The sequence below is a fragment of the Electrophorus electricus genome, chromosome 4 (assembly GCF_041902795.1).
Source record: "Electrophorus electricus isolate QZ-2024a chromosome 4, ASM4190279v1, whole genome shotgun sequence".
Taxonomy (NCBI): domain Eukaryota; kingdom Metazoa; phylum Chordata; class Actinopteri; order Gymnotiformes; family Gymnotidae; genus Electrophorus; species Electrophorus electricus.
In genome coordinates this window covers 17,554,343-17,571,203 of record NC_137500.1, presented here as the reverse complement: position 1 = coordinate 17,571,203, position 16,861 = coordinate 17,554,343, and the positions used below count along the sequence as shown (strand labels likewise).

General features: G+C 43.4%; 1 protein-coding gene across 4 annotated transcripts in view; it reads right to left on the bottom strand.

Annotated features, from left to right (window-relative positions):
* The window catches only part of si:dkey-97m3.1 (fatty acyl-CoA reductase 1), a 37,793-nt gene that overhangs the window by 8,449 nt on the left and 12,483 nt on the right, over nucleotides 1-16,861 (bottom strand). For 3 of the 4 annotated variants that reach the window (XM_027008684.3, XM_027008683.3, XM_027008682.3), the window contains 4 exons: nucleotides 5,508-5,737; nucleotides 2,454-2,629; nucleotides 716-895; nucleotides 320-497 (listed from right to left, as the gene is read on the bottom strand). In XM_027008684.3, the coding sequence (XP_026864485.2) occupies nucleotides 320-497; nucleotides 716-895; nucleotides 2,454-2,629; nucleotides 5,508-5,696 (723 nt within the window). In that variant the 5' untranslated portion in view covers nucleotides 5,697-5,737. Of the gene's footprint in view, nucleotides 1-319; nucleotides 498-715; nucleotides 896-2,453; nucleotides 2,658-5,507; nucleotides 5,738-16,861 lie in introns of those variants that run through there. The other variant, XM_081712744.1, reaches the window with a different exon arrangement.

The window sequence follows — 16,861 nt, the reverse complement described above, 5'->3', positions numbered from 1 at the left end:
GGTGCAGTGCCCATCAAACCTGACCTCAGTACTGCAGGCATTCAGTGGAGTATTGTATCTCATGGGCTCTGCGGCCTCAACACTTCCTTTGGGGAGAACCTATAATCTGAAGAAATGTAAAAAATGTGCTACAACTTAAACTCTCCTCGCAAGAGAAAAATTTAAACATTTAACTGCAGAATCCTTCAATCATCAACGCTGTTTAACTATGGACATGATTACCTGGCTGGCCTTTTTCTTGTACTAAGGCTAAATGCACCACTAAAGTAGCACACTGGATAAAGCATCTGAAGTAGCAGGCAAAGTGTGAGCGACTCACTGGGAAGGGCTCCTGCCAGCTGGCTCCCACGATGGAGGGGCGGATTATGCCGATGTTCAGCCTCCCGCTCTCCTGCTGCACCACGTACTCCGCCAATGCTTTGGTGTAGGTGTAGGTGTTGGGCCGGTCACCTATCAGCCGTGGCGTGATGTCACGAACAATGGCATCATCCATCCACCTGATCACAGCACAGCACATTGCATGGAATACAATTGAATAGAATCTAAGATGATCTGCTCTGTCAAACAGTTTACATCAGAATCCAGCGCTCACAGCCCATACATTTCCTTGCAGAGGAATTTTATGCATTAATTGCAGTTTTTGAGAGAAAAATGATATCAATCCAGCCCTTTCTGCTTTACAGGAAACATGGAAGGTGCTTGAGCTCACACTCACTCAAGTGAGTCAATGAGCTTCTTGGGCTCAACGGGTGGAGGGTAGATGACCTCATCGATGTGACGTCGATTGCAGTTGGCATAGGCTGTGGAGATGTGGATAAAGGCATACAGATGCTGCATTCGCTGCGCCAGGGCTAGGATCTGCTGTGTCGCAATCACGTTCAGCTGCAGAGCATGTCTGTCAGACAGGCACAGTACACACACACAACGCACGCATGTCATCAAAACTGTGGTGGATAAGGGATACCTCTGCTAATCAGTCAGCTCCACTCAACTCTCAGAAAGCCCTGCAAACACTTCGTTAACTAATTACACAAATAATCTACACAGACCCATGCAAGAGAGATAAAATACTATTTGTTTGCTAGAGTAATGGGCAGCACTTAGAAACCTTTCAGGAAGCATTGCTGCAGTTGTGACACAGAAAATAATGCAACATTACTAATGTTAGCTACTTTTATCCTTCATGGCCCCCTACCTTGGCCATTGTAAAGAAGCATACATCATTTTCACAGGCCATCTTTGTCTCTAGAGGCCACAAGGAAGGAATGAACTCTAAAAACATCAGACAGACTGGCAGCCCAGCATGAGAAAGTGGTGGTAAGAATTCGAGAACAAGTCTCTAAGGGTTTTTCTTTCTTTAGCTTCTCTTGACTCAGCAATTTCCATTCCAATTTACCTGCATGTCAGCGCACGTGGTCCGTAGGTAGGACATAGCTGAAATGCTCTCGCAACACACAAGCTGAGTATGTGGCCACCCCACTGCTACACCCTCCCTCTACACAGGGTACTAGCATGCAGTGGGTGCTGACAGACAAGTTATGCTCTCCCTTTTCAGTAATGGTGAGTAGGTATGGAATAGTGTTTGGATGGTTGTGTCTTTTGCTAGGCTGATGAGTGCATATAACTTTCTGCATGCTTGTGTGGGGTCTAGGGCGTGTATGTGCAAATATGGTGAAGTGGCAGTCTCTTAAAGGGCAAGTTTATTTGATCACACCCTATCTAAACACATAGGTGTATTTATATATGGCGACAACTAGGCACCTCAGGTATTTCTTTACATCAATTGCACCAATTATTAAAATACATTCAAAAATAGATAAGGGCATTGATATCTGTAGCATCACGATTATTCAGGTGCTGTACATGTTGTAGGCATCATTAGCACAATGCTCTGTTTGTTAAGGGAAATGTGTGGAAATTAACACTGATTCATGCTCTTAATGGAGCATTTCCACAGCCTACAACACCACACCTCATGTTACTGTTACTGAGTGAGACCAAAACAGAGTTTGCTTTTAGTGCGTTTTGGTCATGCAATTTCCTTTTTTTAAACCAAACAAAAACTGGAGCACCAGTGCCCCAAAATTAACCATAAAGCAGAGAACAGACAGAATGACAGCAGGAATTAGTTCATCAAAGCAATGAAAAGTAGGCTTTTAGACAGTTTTTATTTTAATTATTATTTTTTTAGGAAATTGATGTTGACTACTCAATTAGGATATATGGTCATGAATTCATCTTATTATAATTTGATTTGCAAAACCAAAATCATTGGCTGAGAAAAAAAACAAAAAAAATCTTAAAACTGAACATACCGACATAAAAAGTCTGCGGTAACTAGAAATTGTACCACACATGTTTAGGCTCAAACATGAAAAGTGTGAACTTCCCCTTTAAGTGGCGAGTGTGTGTGCATGCGGGTGGATGTGCCTTGGGCCAGTACTCTCTCTTACTTGAGTGGCTCATCAAATCGAACGGTGGCAGCACAGTGGAAGACGATGTTGATGCAGGAGCTGAGTTTCTCCACATCGGCTGGACTGAGGGCCAGACCAGACTGCATCAGCTCACTGCTAATGGGGATAATCTTCTGATGAAAATCTGGGTTATCCTCACGCACGCGGTCAAAGAGCTGCAGGACACACACACCCACACACCTTCTTGATGGAAGAATAAAATTTGGGGGCAGAACAAGAACATTCGACTTTAGTTAGACTTATATGGCTATCAGCTAAAAGTAAATGGACCACACAATCCCTCTCCCTCACACACACTCCCTCTCTCTCTCTCACACACACACACACACACACACACACACACACACACAAATACTTGACGTAGACATTTGACAAAGTATAGTAGATCCGGCATTGTAAAATTTTTCCACGCAAATGAACTACTGAACCCCTTGCCACTCCTCTGAGTTTACACACACAGCACTTTAATGAGTTCAGAGACCGTACATGTCTGTACAGTAGTGCAAATAGAAGATCTCAGAAGACATTGGCCAGGTTAAAGATGCAACAGAGAGGGACAGCAACACAAAGAAACAGCGGGCGTCTGTGTCTCTAAGAAATAAAGACGAAAAAAGACATTGTGTACTGCATAGGAGTCGAGGGTCATTGAGGTCAAATACTATAAACATGTGCTTTGTTTAACTGAAGGAAAAAGCAAAGTGCATTGTGGGGTAGCAAGGTCTCTGTGCCAGTCTGCTCCCAGGCCTTATGGCACAACTAAAGCAACTTTGTGTGTGTATGTGTGTGTGTGTGCGCGTGATTGAGAGAAGAAAAAGTGAGTGCTCCCAAAGACAATGCTCTCTCTCTTGAAAACGCACACATATGCGAGTGTGCGCATACACCCACACGCACCGACCCCCCCCCACACACACACAGTTGCTTATCTGTGCCAGACAGATGATGTAATAGTTGTTTAGCTGTAAGGAACAGTGATATCTCTAATCATGATGAACATGATCCAGTAGGACAGGTGAGCCTGAGCGCCTCATCCTCCTCTCCGGGAAACGAGAGAGCTGCTCTATCATGGAGGGATCAATAGCCTGCCTTTATATCTCTCTCTCTCTCGCTTCGCTCACACAGACTGAATTATTAAAATCTCACTAGTGGCCAGCTCGTTCTGTTCACACCGGAGTGTATCTAGACTTTTCTCTCCATGTCTCATACAATGGATATTATCATGTCTGTGCATGACAAGAAGAAGAACAAGATGCAGATATAAAAGCAGCAGTTTTAATAGCTTTACATACAGGAGTAAATAGTGTATAAGGCTTTGTGGTTATAGCTTATGTACACTACCTTTGGTATCATCCCTTTAATAAACACACTTGCAGTGCACGGATTGATAAAGATCACGAGTTCTATGGGTGTAGCAGAGGAACAGAGAACAAAACTGCCCTGTCTGTTGCAGAGCTGATGTGGAACAATGCTTCCCACTGCTTAAAAAAAAAAAAGAAAGAAAACAAAAGAAAAAGAAACTTGAACTCTGTGTTCTTGCTTTCACTCTCACATACTCCCATACAAACGCACGTTCCCGCATTATAGCAGGTTAGTAGCAGGACTGCTAAGAGGATCTGGAGCTATGGAAGGAGACATTTTTAAACACCCAGACTCTCAGACACACTCACTGGATTTCTGTCAGTCTGGCATCATCAGGATGGTGAGGTGCTACTCCATTTATTTTGTCAGACCACTCTGTTGATGCCTTCTGATAAGTTACTAGGTTGTTTCAGGGACAGCTGGATTCTAAAAACTAGCAGAACTGGAAAGCACCAGTTTCAGAATAAGAACTAGAACACCGGTATCGGCCTTGCCCCGTCCTGGCACATATACTCTAACTTGCACTCTCTCCCTCTTGCTCAAACACAGGCCTTGGACATGTTAAAATAGTATCCATAGTCATCTCGTTATGGCAACCATTATTAAGCCATTTTATAGTACAGCTATTAGATTTACAGCATTTTAAAGTGAGACTTTTCTCAGCACATTACACTTATCTCAAACAGTGCTTCAGACAGACAGGCTTGTCTACAGTTTTAGAGCCTCATTAACACTCTACTACTGTGCTGGTAGAAAAGCCTCCTCTACCTATGCTCAAATTCCTTGCTGTGGGTTAGCAAATGCAAAGCACTTGCACTTGGTCAACACCCTGCAGGGTGCTATTGGGGCATTTATTCTGGTATACTCCTGCCATTTCAATGTTCCAACACATCCACTTCAAACTTATGGAGGGCTCACTAATTAGCTGATGGGTGTTGAAGCGGGCAAAGTGTTGGTGCGGTGAAGAGTTACTTGAGGAGCCTGGCATCGGAACATCCTGCTTTGGGATAAATTAAACCACTTGCACTTTCAAAGTGCATATTCTATTTATAGCTGGAAACAAAATAAAGGACACCCACAGACAGAACAGCACAGTTTTGAGTGAACAAAATACAGCATGTGAAGTAGGACAAGACAGGACAGGTATAATTGTGAGAAAAAGGAATGTGTGGGGTGTCCTGATTCTCATAACCTGAGGTACAGATAAAATCTTCCAATTTTCCTACACACAACTTGATCAAGAAGTCCTGCAGTACTGAATAAACTGAATTAATATTTTTTTTAAAGAGACAATAAAGCAGGTAATTAAATTGAACATGAATCAAATGGAAATTGGATTAAATAGTTTCACAGGGGAAAAAAAAAAATCCACTCATTTGCATTACAACTAGGCAAAAAGACCCACACATCTATTTTGACTGAAGCTATTTATCTGACAAACCTGAAAGTTAATTGTACATTCATTTTAAAGGCTCTTGTAGTTACAACAATGTAAATCCTACTGGTATATGTAGAACGCAGAAGCTTTAGCAATTAAATAAATCAAACCAGTGAAATGAAGTGCTGTGGTGGGACAGGAATAAATCAGCTCCTCTCTCAGACACACCCACACACAAAGATCGTGTTACTGCACATAACACACCCCCACTTGCATTATAGCAATAGTCCTCCACTCACTTTACACTTCAGCATGTCGTGGACGCGCTCCTGCATTGACTGGCCAGCCTTGGGCCGGACGAGCAGGTAGAGGGCCTTCACTCCAGGGCAGGAGCGCAGCAGCTTCTCCACCAACACCTTCCCCATAAAGCCCGTAGCGCCTGTGATCAGCACGTTCTTCCCCATATACCACTCCGAGACAGACGACATGATGAGAGGAGAACACTAGCTCTGATCCACCCAATCCCAACCTACTCCACAGAGACAGACAGAGAGAGAAGGGTGTACAGGGAGGGAATGATGGATAAGGAGTGGAAAAAAGAGGGAGAGAATAAGGGAAAACAAAAAGAATTAGCATCTCTGAGGCTGGTGCTGTGCTGACTGCCACCATACCGCTCTGTAACCAGGTGAGTATATGTAGGTGTGGCTGATCAGGGCTAGGACTTCAGCTAATCTGTGCAAGTTTATATGGGAGCTTTTTACATCACTGTCTGTTACTAAGGTCTGTGTTCTTGGTCAGTGGTAGCTCAGTGGTTACGGTACTATATTAGTAATCAGAAGGTTCCCAGTTCAAGCCCCACCACTGCCAAGTTACCACTGTTGGCCCCTGAGCAAGGACCTTAACCCTAAATTGCTCAAAGTTGTATTGAGCCTTGATTGTAAGTCGATTTGGATAAGAGAACCAGCTAAATGCCATAAAAGTAAACGTGTTTAAAACAGAAAAGAGGAAAAAATTAAACATGGAAAAAGAAAAACAACTCACATACCAGGAACAATTTTTTTGTTGAAATATACCAATTTCAGAAAAAAAGGTCAAAAAACAAAGTCAGTGATGTTTTGCTTTCTAAAGGTGCTCCATAGAAGTCGGATACTTTGAACAACATATGAAAAGACAGTGGTTATACTACACCACCAGCAGTCTCATTTGTCTCAGGATGGCTGGAGTTTGGTGGAACTGAGTCCAACTGAGGCAGCTGACCAGTCCCTAGCTCTTTTGGCAGATCAACACACCTAAAACATCTACCTCCCAGGCCAAGAAAGACCCAGATAACATAGTTACTCACTCGCTGTCAAACAGACTCTCCCACACGTGTGTGCCAAGGCTTTATTCACTGTGCATACACAGCTCTCTCAATCTACTCACTCACTCCAGGTCTTAGAGGCTGTGTGTATGGTTAGCTCTGGAATGGGCCCCAGCTTCAGGGCAGGTCTTGAGAGTGTAAGCCAGAAATGTTGCTCGCCTCATCACTGCACTGCTGCAGAGAGCAACTGCACATAACCTGTCATCCTGCATCTCCCAGTGCATCATGGGCGACGGGATATACCCACCTGCTGCTCTTGCTTATTGTGCTCTCATGTGCCAAGACACACGTAGGTACACACACAAGTAGCACAGTGTACCATATAACACATGTAACAGTGTAATTACACAGGTTCTTAGTCTCCAAAAGTTGTAAAAGTATTACATCAAGCACCAAACTCCCTCAGTCACAGGTTATTTCTAGAATGTCTAAAATTCCAAAGAGGGGTGGCTGAACTGAGAGTGATCAAGGCACAAAAAATTAAAACACAAAACAGTGAAGTGGAGGAGTAAAATGAGGGAGAAGGGACAAAAGGAATGGATCTAGGAGAGAGGAAAAGTGCCTTAAAATGAAAGCATTACATTTTAGCATTAAAACAATACACAAACACATTCTCAGGGTCACTCAATCATCTCTTTCTTCGTCTCAGACACATGCACGCACACATTCCTCACGTCACAAGCTTTACAAATTCAACACTGTGATGTCACAGGCTGCAATGCACCGAGTACATTAAAATGACTAGGGGAGAAAGAGAGAGAAAACTAAGCATGGGGGAAATGAGTGAGGAGTTAAAAGGACACTGCTGTTGTGGAAGTGTTTGTACTACTGTCATTAGTTTAAATAAATGTGTGGAGCTCTTTAAAGATGACTGCATGTAGTTATAAGAGTTAGCGATGTAACAGACAAAACACAGACAGACACCTTCACTTGCAAGCGCACACAGCTCTAGATTCTTCAGTGCTTACTACCAGAACGAGTATAATACCACCTGATAACACTCCCTCAACGTACAACCTCTATACACACTCACTCAGTTTCTCTCTCTCTCTCTCTCTCTCTCTCTCTCTCTCTCACACACACACACGACACAAACAGTAATGTTCTCATTACCATTACTTTTTAACTTCCTCCGAAGTTCAGTTTAGCTGCATGTTTTATGAAATTCTTTTTTTGCTTTAGTTTATTTTAACAACATATATCTGTTTATATTTTAGTTTTCAGTTCCCAAAAGCATAGCCTATGGTTTAAAGGCTATGTGGCATCTGTCAGCATCAATTTAGGAGTAATAACCTTTTTGGTTTTTCATGCAAATGCAGATGTGCCTCAACAGTGAATCAGTAACTTGTTCAATAATGCTTGTTCTAAATGGAAACTAAAATATCTTTTTAAAAGCATATTACTACCAAAGCAAATTTGAATAAGAACAGATCATTGCTTTCATTTTGGTCCAATCAACAGTTTTGCTTTACAAAAATAATTTTTCCTCCAGTTTGTTTAGGATACAAACAAAAGTACCCTGAAACACACGTGTTTAATAATTCCATTACATATACAGCCAAGCAAACTAGAAAAACCTACTGTTAAGTCTCATGTGCGTTAGTGTCTCAGAATACAAGAGGCGAAGAGAGGACACAAACTGCGTGTGTGTGCACGTGTGTGTGTGTGTGAGTGATGTGTTGATGGCCAGCACAGATGTCAGGCACACTGTAAGCAAATTACATTAAGCAACAGTAGGGAACTCTATCTGCCACGTGAAGCAGTGCATCATGGCTTCTGTTCTAAGAAACATGCCATACATCCACTTCAATTCACTGGAATTCTTGTCATATAACATCCATATGGGGAGCCGCCAGGCTCTGCTCACTAGCAGAGCTCCATCTGCTAGCAAGCGTCAGACATATTACAAAAAACTACACCAGCCGTTTAGCTTGTTACTAGGTGATACAGCCTGATGCTAGGGAACTTAGCTCTATGCTACACTGTTAAAACAGGTTTGTCAGTGAAGTTTTTGAAGAGCCAGGAATAGGTGAAATGTTGTAAATAATACAGTTAACATTATATTTGTAATTACATTTAAAGTAGAAGCAGGAACATCCAAGTGACACTGAAATCTTATTCCCAGTCCAGATCATAATCAGAAAAACTATTGCCAGTACTTGATTTGGCCAAATGATGCATGACCATGTATGGTTCTGTTTTGCCATCTTTACCAAAAAAACCAAAAAAAAAAAGCCAAATAAACTAATGCCATTTACCCAACATATTTCGTACACCAAGTAAATAGAAAGAGCAAATGAATAACCCATTGTATATTAGCTAACAATGATCTGAATAGACAAAAAAAATGCTGCATTTCCATCCCACTACACTGAAATGAGACATTTCACTGTCAATTTACAGGAAGAATCATACAAGGTGACCATTCAGACTGCCCAATGATGATAAAGAAATAATTCAAAAGAAGGACTTGTTCTATTTAGTACTCAACACTAGGTAGACTAGGTTCCTACTTCTCTACCAGCTCTCGATCACTGTGTGATCTGTCCAAAGACATGAACGGAGAGTCTCGCTGTGTGCCAAAAAAAAAATCTAGCATGCTAAAATATCTGCACCTGCCAGTCCAAATCCGATAGGGTGAAGTGTTGCGACCATGTTATGATGAGTAGTGGGTGTGGTGTTGAACTACAACCAATGAAAAGGGATGTGTGTGCACGCTGTTAAGAGAACAATATTACCAAAGCATTATAGCAAGGAAAATTAACAACAAAAAAGGCAACAATAATTGCAAAATAGTTGACAACAGTAGCATTAGTGAATACAAATAATAATTTAAAATAAACTTTTTTCAACATTTACAAAAAGATATTTATTAAATATATACATATACTTTATAAACATACATATATATTAGTATATACATACTCCAGGCGCCGAGCTCAGTATCAGAACTGCTGACCTGAGATTGAAAATCATAGCTAAACTGGACAGACTACCAAGCAACAGCAGACTACCAAGACCAAGCGAAGTACCTGAAAGGCTGCTGGAAGATGTGATACAGCCAGTCCCTACTGTGACCATCACTGAAACCAACAAGCTGATATATGCCACAGCAACAGTGATACTTGAGATGCCATGAGCCATTCAAAGTGCACTCTCGGAGGCAGGGTAATAGCATAAGAACACACCCACGAAATATAGAGACTGAATTATACTAGAAAGGCATATAGGAGAAGGAGGCATCATACAAAAAAAGCCCAAATAGTTAGACCTAAGAGCTGACCACAACAACCTCCCTGAACAGGATCCAGTAACCATCATGCTAGCAGATGTGCAAGAAAGGGACTCAAGTATGAAGAGCTGGACAGCTCTAGGTCCTGACATGGACCACTCCTACTGGCTGAAGGAGCTATCTGCACTCCATTAATGACTGGCTGCACAAATGAACCCGCTTCTAATTAATGGAACCCAACCTAAACACCGATCCTGAAGGACCCCATAAAGGGGTAATTCCATCCAAATACCGGCCGATAACCTGCCTCACTACATGGAAGCTCCTGTCAGGCATCATTGCAACTAAGTAAGCACATGGCTCAATACATGAGCGGGACCCAGAAAGGCATTGGCAAGAACACCAGAGGAGCCAAGCAGCAGCTGCTGGTGGATAAAACAGTCACTCAAGACTAAGACCAGACAGACCAACCTCTCCACCGCATAGATTGATTACAAGAAAGCCTTTGATTCAATGCTCCACACATGGATCCTGGAATGCTTGAGGCTGTATAACATCAACAGGACACCAAGAGCCTTCATCAAGAACTCAGTAGGGATGTGGAAGACAACCTTAGAGGCCAACTTCAAGCCAATAGTACAAGTCATCATCAAGTATGGGATTTACCAAGGAGATACCCTGTCCCTGCTTCTGTTCTGCTCTGGCCCAGACTCTCTCAGTGAAATCACCACCAAGAATAACTACGGATACTGGCTATGAAATGAATCAACCATCAACCTCCAGGATATCATCTCATCAGGATATACAGAAATTATATCAGAATGTCATTCGGACTGGAGAAGTGTAGTTGTATGGTTACAAGGAAAAGGAAGTTGGCTAGAACAGAGGGGATCACACTACCAGAAGGTAATATAACAGATGTTGCAGGCAGCTACAAGTACCCTGGAATCCCTCAGGCAAATGGGAATCATGAAGAGGCCACAAAGAAAGCAGCCACAGCCAAATACCTACAAAGAGTGAGGTCCTGAGAAGTCTGCTGAATGGAAGAAACAAGATCGGAGCCATCAACTCCTATGCTCTGCCAGTCATTAAATACCCCGCTGGCATAATAAACAGGCCTAAGTAGGAGATCGAAGCCACTCACTTCAAGACAAGGAAACTCCTCACAATGAATAGAGGGTTTCATCCCAAATCCAGCACTCTGAGATTGTACACTAAGTATAAAGAGGGGACAGAGGATTAGTGAGCGTCAGAGCCACTATACAGGATGAAACAATCAAGATCCAGATTTGGCTGTAGTACACCAGAATGAGGGTCCCAAGTGAAGAAGTGCTTAGTGAGTACTGAGACAGCAGAAACCAAAAGAGAATGGAAATGTGGAGGTGCAGGGACCATCATGGCAGGAAAAACCCTTGCATAGTATGTACCAGTTGAAGTGGCCAATATGGAGAAATCCAGCAATGGCTTGAAAAGGCTAGCTTGAAAGACAACACAGAGGCACTAATCATGGCAGCATAGGAACAAGCACTAAACATGAGATCAAAAGAGGCTGGGATCTACCACACTAGGCACAACCCCAGTCGCAGGCTGTGCAAAGATACCCCTGAGACAATCCAGCACATAAGAGCGGGATGCAAGATACTAGTAGGCAGGTGTACATGGAACTCCATAACCAAGTGGCTGGTATAGTGTACAGAACATCTGTGTTGACTATGAGCTGGACGCTCCAAGGTCCAAGTGAGATGAACCCCCAATTGTGGTGGAAAATGACTGTGCTAAGATCCCATGGGACTTTCAGATACAGACAGACAAGATGGTAATGGCTAACCAACTGGAGATAGTAGTGGTGGATAAACAGCAGAAGAGGGCCATAGTGATAGATGTGGCAATCCTGAGTGATAGGAACAAGAAAAACCTGAGAACCTGGGCTGAAGGAAGTGCTAAAAAAAATTAAAAAGATGCGGAGGGTGTACCCTGTGGTTCCTATGGTAATCGGGGCACTAGGGGCTGTGACCCTCAAACTGGGAAAATGGCTCCAACAGATCCCCGGAATCTCAGTCCAGAAGAGTGTAGTCCTGGGAACAACTAAGATACTGCACAGGACTCTCAAGCTCCCAATTTCAATTCTGAATGAAAAAAAAAAAAAAATCATTCAGAATTGTAGTAAAGTACACAGTTTCCAGAGAAACAAAACTTTTCGGACAGAAGTTTTTCAGCTGTGCAAGCAAAGTGCTTATGAATTAGTAGTAGGAGGAGCCAGTTTACATATGAAAAAATAGATCATAACATTCATTCCATGGGGTTCTAAAGTTCCAGGAGTACAGAGGAGTTCTTTTTCTTTGAGTATCCCCAATTTCACTGCTGCCATAGCAACAACTGGCAATGCAAAAAGATGTCATTAATGCAGTGTGCATTAATATAAAAATGCCTTGCCACTGAAAAGGACAAATCCTCAATTCTGATGGTCTGAGGGGGTGTTCAGCAAACCAATCAGCAAGTCTTCTCTTGGTGTCTACAATGTAAAGTTGGTTACAACTCCCGAAGTATTGCATGAGGAGGAATGTGTGATAGCCAAAATAAAATAACTGGCAAAAAAGGATTGGTTGTGTTAATATATTTACATGTAGCACATCTGGAGCGGTTGGAGGCTACAATACCACAGCCACTATTTGAATGATCATTTATCTTTGACATTTTTGTCTTGTCTGCGAGAGATTAGTGGAGAATCCTTAAAAAGGGATGTGGTCTCTGCATTGTGGATTTTGGAGGATTCTGAAGTGTTTATCATCAGTCACCATTTTATTTGTAGGATGATAAGTGAGCACCAAGGAAATTCTTGTAGTCTTAACAGTAGATTGTTTATAGGTTAGTGCATCCACTCTCTGAACATGTAGAACATAAGAAAAGGCATCATCTATGACTCTCAGGAAACCCAGTTTTGAAGATATTCAAAAGACATTTGCAGACATTTGCATGCTTTTCTGGAGGAAAAGTCTAAGTAGCTTTGAGTAAGGGATAAGAGTGTTTAGAACCCTTGGGATGTAAGAACTGTACTGCAAATAGAGCCTGTAAGTTTATAAGAGATGGTGGTATTTAAACATAAATTGACAAACTTCACTGAACCATCCAAAAAGGCAAGGATGGGCTATACCCCACGTATATTCAAGAGCCGGGTGGAACTTGCAGAATAAAAAAATGAACAGTTGGAAGTCTTCTAATGTGCATGTTGCAATACCTAAAATGTCATCAATGTAACTCAGAAATTGTAAGGGTACAGGTCCCGTAAATTATCCAAAAAATGTTTCTCAATGAATCCAATAAAGTGGTTTGCATAGGATGGTCCCATTTTAGTACACATACCAACTCCTTGGAGTAAAAGGTGAAGCAGTTCAGAGTTAACAAAAGTACCAATATTCTTATAAGAATCTCTGTGGGAGGATTTCTCGCAGGTCTTGCATAAAGAAAATATGTTTTAAAGCTCTCAAACAATCTTCCTTAGGGATGACTGTGTACAAACTTTTAATGTCTATAGAAAAAAGCAAGGAGCTGGCAGGTATCATTTACTCAATTAATTGTAGAATGTGTTAGACTCTTAACACACTGGACAATTGTTTGAAAAATATCATCCAGAAATTGGGATATTATTTCTGTTGGGCAGTAATAAGCAGATGCAATAGGGTGTCCAGGATACAGCGAGGATTATCTATATTAAGATTTCGTGCACAACCAGGGAGGTGTTCTGCTGAAATGGCATGATTAATAGTGGATTGGATGGTAGGCTGTAAGTGTGAAGTGATGCCAGAGCTGTTGTGCTTTAAAAACTAGTATCAGAAAGCTGCTTGATTGCTTCCATCTTGTAAATATCTTTTCTCCACCCTTAGCAGCTGGCTTAATAACAATGTTACTTCTGAAACAAATGTCAGCAATCTTGCTGAATTCAAAAATTCACCAAATTGTATTTTTAAATGGGACTTTATAACGCATATGTCTGAGAAATGAAACCTTCCAAGTTAGTAGCCCCGTAAATGAGAGCCACGTTGTGTTACATTAATGTGTAAAGATGTCTGACGTTCTCAAATACTCCTACCAAATCCGTCCCAATAGCTCTGACTTCTGAATGAAAATTTCATGCTTTTGGCGCACTCATGCAGCCAAAGGTGCTTCCCAAACAAGGTTGTGCTGCTCAAGACGACCTTGATAGAGAGCCCTGGAGCAGATAAGCAGGTCCCGATTCCCCAGGAGTACGAGGACTTGGGGCAGGTCTTTAGTCCCAGGAAGGCCACTCAGTTTCCACCCCATCGGGACTGGGACTGCGCTATTACCCTCAAGGAGGGGGCAGTACCTCCCAGGTGCAGAATCTATCCCCTCTCCCAAGAGGAAGAACAGACAATGGACCAATACATCTGGGAGGCACTGGAACAAAGGTACATCTGCCCCTCTACCTCTCTGGCATCAGTCGGGTTCTTCTTTGTGAAGGATGGGGGTCTAAGACCACGTGTGGACTAACGGGGGCTAAACAAGCTGCTAGTGCAGTACCCGCATCCCCTCCCCCTGGTTCCAACAGCAACTGAACAGCCGAGAGGAGCCAGGTACTTCACCAAGCTAGACCTGCGTAGTGCCTACAATCGAATCCGGGTAAAAGAGGGAGACGAGCGGAAGATAGTTTTCAGCACTGCCACTGGCCATTATGAGTACCTGGTCTTACCGTACAGTCTGGCCACGGCTCCGTCTATATTCCAGGCCTACATTAACAAGGTTCTAAGGGAGTTCTTGGGAAGATCCATTGTCGCTTATATTGACATTTTGATCCATTTCTCTTCCTGGAACCAACATGTGCGCGACGTGCAGGCCATGCTCCGAACCCTACCACAGATCCACTTGTACTGCAAGGCAGAAAAGTGAGTTCCACTGTAAGGAGGTTGACTTTCTGGGTTATGTCATCCAAGAGGGAAGTGTATGCATGCAACCAGGCAAAGTGGAGGCAGTAATGGCTTGGCCGAGACTGTCCACACGGAAGGCATTACAGTGTCTTCTAAGCTTCGCTAACTTTTATCAGAGGTGCATCAAGTCCTTCAGTTCGCTAGCGAGACCCCTCACCGATCAACTCTGGGGACCAGCCTGAAGGCTCAAATGGACCTCCGAGGTGGAGAAAGCCTTCGAGGAGCTCAAGACCCCCTTCTCCAGAGCTCTCCCGGCAACACGGTTGCAGAGGCCCTGTCGACAAGTTTGGAATCTGTTCTCTCCACCTCATGCTTTCTAGCATCTCTGGAGTGGGAGCTGGACCGACAGATAAAGGCAGCCAAGCCCCATCCACCGTGCCCACCCAATCATCGGGGTTCACACATCACGTGGGCGCATACATCAGTGGGGATGGGACACCCTGGCGCTACTCGCACCGCACAGATGTTGGTGGGCTGTGATGAATAAAGACGTAGTAAGGTACGTGGCTTCTTGAATGGACTTTGCCTGCAGGTAAGCCTTTACCCCTGCCTACATCCCTCCGACCATGGTCCCAACTGGCTCTGGACTTTGTTACGGACTTACCTGCTGCGGAAGGCAACACCGTTATCCTGAGCACATTCTCAAAAATTGTTCGATTTATCCCTTTAGCAGCCCTGCCCACCACGTTGGAGACAGCCGACACTTGGCGGAACAGTCTTCAGGCAGTTTGGTCTACCTGAGGACATTGTTTCGGACCGAGGCCCTCAGTTCAAGTCGCGGGTGTGGAAGGAACTGCTGGGTAAGCTCAATATCACGGTCAGCCTAACTTCCGGCTACCACCCTCAGGCCAATGGGCAAGTAGAGCGAGTCAACCAGAAACTAGGTAACGAGGAACGAGACGTGGAGCACATACCTCCCATGGGCGGAGTACACACAGAATTCTCTGCGGCACACTGGAACTGGTCTCACCCCTTTTGAGTCCGTTCTAGGGTTCCAATGGCAGGGAACACCTCTGCATCAGACCAGCCAGCAGTGGAGAAATGGGGCAAGGAGTGTGAGCGAACCTGGGAGGAGATGCACCAGGGACTATGTAAGGTGATCACTGCCTACAAAAAGAAAGTGGATCGGAAATGTGGAGACTCCACAAGCATCCCGGGCCTTTCACGTGTCCGTGAAAGCCTGTGAGAGAGGGTCCCCTCGCTGAGGAGTAGGGTCCCTCAGGTGACCCACCCCCACCTCTGAAGACAGAAGGGGGCCTGGCGTACAGAGTGCAGACCCTGCTAGATTCCCGGAGGAGAGGGAATAGGAATTCTGTCACAATAGGCCGGTCTCCTACCGGAAGAGACATGCCCACTCCAGATAGGACCTTACCACTTACCTGCCCCGCTTGCAATCACCTGTCTTCTGATAGGAGACACCTGCTCCTCATTCGACCTCTCACTATTTATACTCCTACAGGTTCGGAAGGAGAGCACTGCAAGTGCAAGCAGACGAGACCACAAGTGCCTGTTGGTGCAACACTACTCCGATTCAAGGGAAGTAACGTAAATTGTAACAAGCAAATCTTACATTTTGCAGCTTTACTAGCTGTAAATTAAAGCTTTAAAACTTAATCTTATTTTTGTCAATATTATATTATCTGGGAAATCGTGAGCGTGAGATTCTTTGGTCATCACAACCTTTGTTTTTAAGCCTCCACTGTACCAGTTTCCCCATCTTTCTGATTATCGCTAGTCTGAATGAAGTCAGGAGACATGTGAAACCTGGCTTTCGAAACTTCGAATCAGATTAGAGCAATTGATTCAAATGTTTCAAGGCATTCGTTCAACTGAGGAAATTCCCCCATGAAGAGCACCTGATTTGCAAATATTGCTCTCATGAAATTACAAGAACTGTACCTCAAAATGGAGTGTAAACCACTGGCTACATTGTTTTTTTCTGCACTACTTTGTACAAAAACAAGAAATAAAAAGAAACTGTGGAGCACGAATTGGTTGGGAAGATATGGGTAGCAAGGACCACATTCTTCTAAGAGAGCTGGGGAAAAATAATGTGTAGTGTGTGAGCATTGGAATTAGGATAACTTGGTCAAATTTAGGCCCAAGGAGGGAGACTCTCTC